Source organism: Setaria viridis, chromosome 3 (assembly GCF_005286985.2).
Source record: "Setaria viridis chromosome 3, Setaria_viridis_v4.0, whole genome shotgun sequence".
Classification (NCBI taxonomy): Eukaryota; Viridiplantae; Streptophyta; class Magnoliopsida; order Poales; family Poaceae; genus Setaria; species Setaria viridis.
The window spans coordinates 42481412-42484591 of record NC_048265.2 but is presented as its reverse complement, the minus strand read 5'-3'; the positions used below and the strand labels follow the sequence as shown (position 1 = coordinate 42484591).

The 3180-nt window shown below is 55.8% G+C and overlaps 1 protein-coding gene across 1 annotated transcript; it reads left to right on the top strand.

Annotated features, from left to right (window-relative positions):
• The first annotated feature begins 939 nt into the window (after positions 1-939).
• LOC117849299 (uncharacterized) lies at positions 940-2120 on the top strand. Its single transcript, XM_034730854.2, has one exon. It carries the CDS (start codon positions 955-957, stop codon positions 1807-1809), a length of 855 nt encoding a protein of 284 aa, XP_034586745.2. The 5' UTR covers positions 940-954; the 3' UTR covers positions 1810-2120.
• The last annotated feature ends 1060 nt before the right edge of the window (positions 2121-3180 follow it).

Genomic DNA, 3180 nt, shown 5'->3' with positions numbered 1-3180 from the left:
TTTAATAAGGGTAGATAGGAAAAATACCTCCTAATTAATCACTCCTTGATAAGCACAATTATGTCCTAAACGACCTCTAAATCCTATACGGAGGGAGTACTTTCGTAATCCTCGACTAGTTCATATCTTTCCATGTAGACTATGTTGTACTGCGCCATGATTTTCATGTCAGAAGCGTCTCGATGTTAAACCCGTATTTAAGATTGTACAAATCTTTCTAATGTTTCATGGATGTACGTACGACAGTCAGGTCAAACTGCTTCCGATCAGCAGCTTGCCACCTCCGGTGCACAGGTGCGATCGATAAACAAGCACTCCAGCTAACTGCCACCGAGAGCGATGCGAGTCCACCCCCCACTGTCCGCTCCACTGCGAACCTGCAATTAGCTGGGGCAGCTGCGGAATTGAAGCTCCTCCACCGGCCCTCACTTGATTGCCCCCACCACCATCCACGTCCTCCTCCCTCCTCCGCTCCCAACTAACCGCGCCCCATTAATGGCAAGGCGGGTGGCCCGCGGCCGGCGCACGTGCGGCGGTCGGATCCTAGATCGACGGCCGCCGGCCGTCGCGGGATCCGCGACCGCAAGAGCACCCCCGCCGGCCGGCCGTCGTAGACGACATTGTCACGGTGGCTACAAACATTCGGGTGAACGTCGTTATAATACGGATGTGAAAAGACGGCACACACCGTAGCATCCTAGGCCCTGGCACATCTCAATTATACCATATCAAAATCAAATTAAATTCATTCTCCGAGGGCAAAAAAAGGGAAGATATTGCATTGGCAACTCCCAACCGCATCCCCCGACACTCACCCCTCTCTTGTTATCTCCGAACCAAACTTTTCTTTTTCGATAATAAACTCCAAACTAAGAGCTTTTGTATGCGAGTGAGCTGGGACACTCCTCCCACCCCTGCTCAGCTCGATCTCCTCCTATATAAAGCACGCGCCTCATGCTCCCTTCTCCAAACACGCCATCCTTGCCTCCAACTAACCCCTCCCTTCCACCACCGGCATCTCCCCTCTTCGTCCTCCTCGCCACCACCACCACCACCACCGGTCGACCGCCGCCGCAGCCGGCGAGGATGACGCTGACGATCCCGGAGGACGTGCGCGCCAAGGCGGAGATCTACGTGGGCGACGCGGCGGGTCAGGAGAAGACCCGGCTCCTCCTCGAGGAGACGGGCCTTCCCAGCGGCCTCCTCCCGCTCAAGGACATCGTCGAGTGCGGGTACGTGGAGGAGACGGGGTTCGTGTGGCTCAAGCAGCGCCGCAAGGTGGACCACTACTTCGCCAAGGCCGGGCGCCACGTCTCCTACGGCGCCGAGGTGTCGGCGGTCGCGGAGAAGGGCCGCCTCAAGAAGATCACCGGCGTCAAGGCCAAGGAGATGCTCATCTGGGTCACGCTCCACGAGATCTGTGTGGATGACCCGCCCCAGGGCAAGCTCCACTGCAAGGCTATCGGGGGATTGTCCAGGACCTTCCCCGTCGAGGCGTTCGAGGCCGACGGGCCGCCGCCGGTCGCCGCCGCCGCTGCTGCTGCCAGGGCCGGTGAGGTCGTCGCCAACGGAAACGGCAACGGCGCTGCGGCGAAGGAAGTGGTGGCGGACAAGAAAGAGGGAGCCGAGGAGGGGAAGAAAGAGGAGCCCAAGAAAGAGGCCCCCGCCGCCGCCGCCGGGGAAGAGAAGAAGGAAGACAAGGAGGAGGACTCCACCGCCGCCGCCGTTGACAAGGTGGAGGAGAAGCTCAAGGAGATGAGCACGGAGGTGCCGCACAAGCACGCCGAGGCGGTGGCCGCCAAGAACTGAACCCTATCCGTCCGTCCGCCGTGGCGGCCGCCCACCATGGCCATTTACTGCTACCGTCCGTCCACCATTCGCAGTTTCACACACACAGCTACCACCACGTCTGAGGAAGAGGATGAGGAGAAGATACATCTGTTTCCGCCCATCAAGAACACGAGGAGGAATCGAGGCACGAGACACGAGAGAGAGCTCGATACTCCGACCACCACCATCTGTTCAATTTCGTTCTCAATAATCCACGCGTGTTGTTTTTAATTAATTCCCTGCTGTTATAAAACTTGAAAAGTACTATACTACCACATCGATCCATGGAACCCGTGTATGTGTACGGTGCTGTTTCTCGTCAGGCATTCAGGCCCTGTTCTTCCTCTGCTGTGTGTTCCTGATGTCTACGGCGCTATGGAGATCGATCCCCGGCCAACTACCATTGCATTACTGCGTCGAGCTAGCACTCGTACGTGTACTGCCCGTAGCTTTGAATGGATCGACCGGCTAGGTTAATTAGGTTTTAACTCAACGGGAGCCGACCGAGCGGCAAATGCGAGGTGAAACAGGAGCCATGGAGGAGCAGGCTCCGTAGCTGCTGTGCGTGGTCGAGAGGAGGAAGAGGGAGAGCACTGAACGCGGGGATGGGACGCGCATTCAAGTGGCGGGTTGGATTCGGTGTCGGATAGATCGGCATCGTCGTCATCGATCGCCATGGGTGATGGTGGTTGTGCTCCCATCGGGGGTCTTTAATAGATTCCATCTGCACCCGTACTCGTCCCGCACCGGCCAGCGTTGCTCTGCGCGAAAGCAACCTGTCCCTGCTCCCCTCTTCCCTGAACACCACTTGTCGCCGTCGTTTCGGTTTCTGTTCTGGAGCTATATCGATCCATGCCTTCGTTGATTCAGCTTGGACCAAGATCTTGGGCTCCTGGTCAACTAGATGATGCTTTTGCTGTTAGGATTTCTGCTGACGAACCCCAAACAAGGTAGGACTCCTTGACCATATATACACACAAGTGGGGTGCAGGAGAAATCTATTTTTCCTTTCGACGTGAGAAGAAATCGATCGAATCAACTCGAGCCTATCCTAGGCCTCATCCAAAGCGCCTTTGCAGAGAGGCAGTGCTAGCAGCGCCCGTGAGTAATTCCAAAGCTCTAGAGAACAAAAGCATCATTACCAGATAGCAATCATCACATTTACTCTTCTAGATAGAAGGTCCATCAACTTATAAGGATATCTTACTTAGATCAACGAACTTCGAAAAGTGCATTTTTAGATCTATAAAAAAGAGGTGCCAGCGTGCGTCGGCTGTGGCAACTGGCTGTGTGGTGCTGCCATTGGCTGGGGCAACTGGTTGTGCGGTGCTGCCGTGGTGAGGTTAGCAA

What these genes read in the sequence shown, in the direction of transcription:
- LOC117849299 (XM_034730854.2), top strand. Translation starts at nt 955, where the DNA reads ATGCTCCCTTCTCCAAACACGCCATCCTTGCCTCCAACTAACCCCTCC.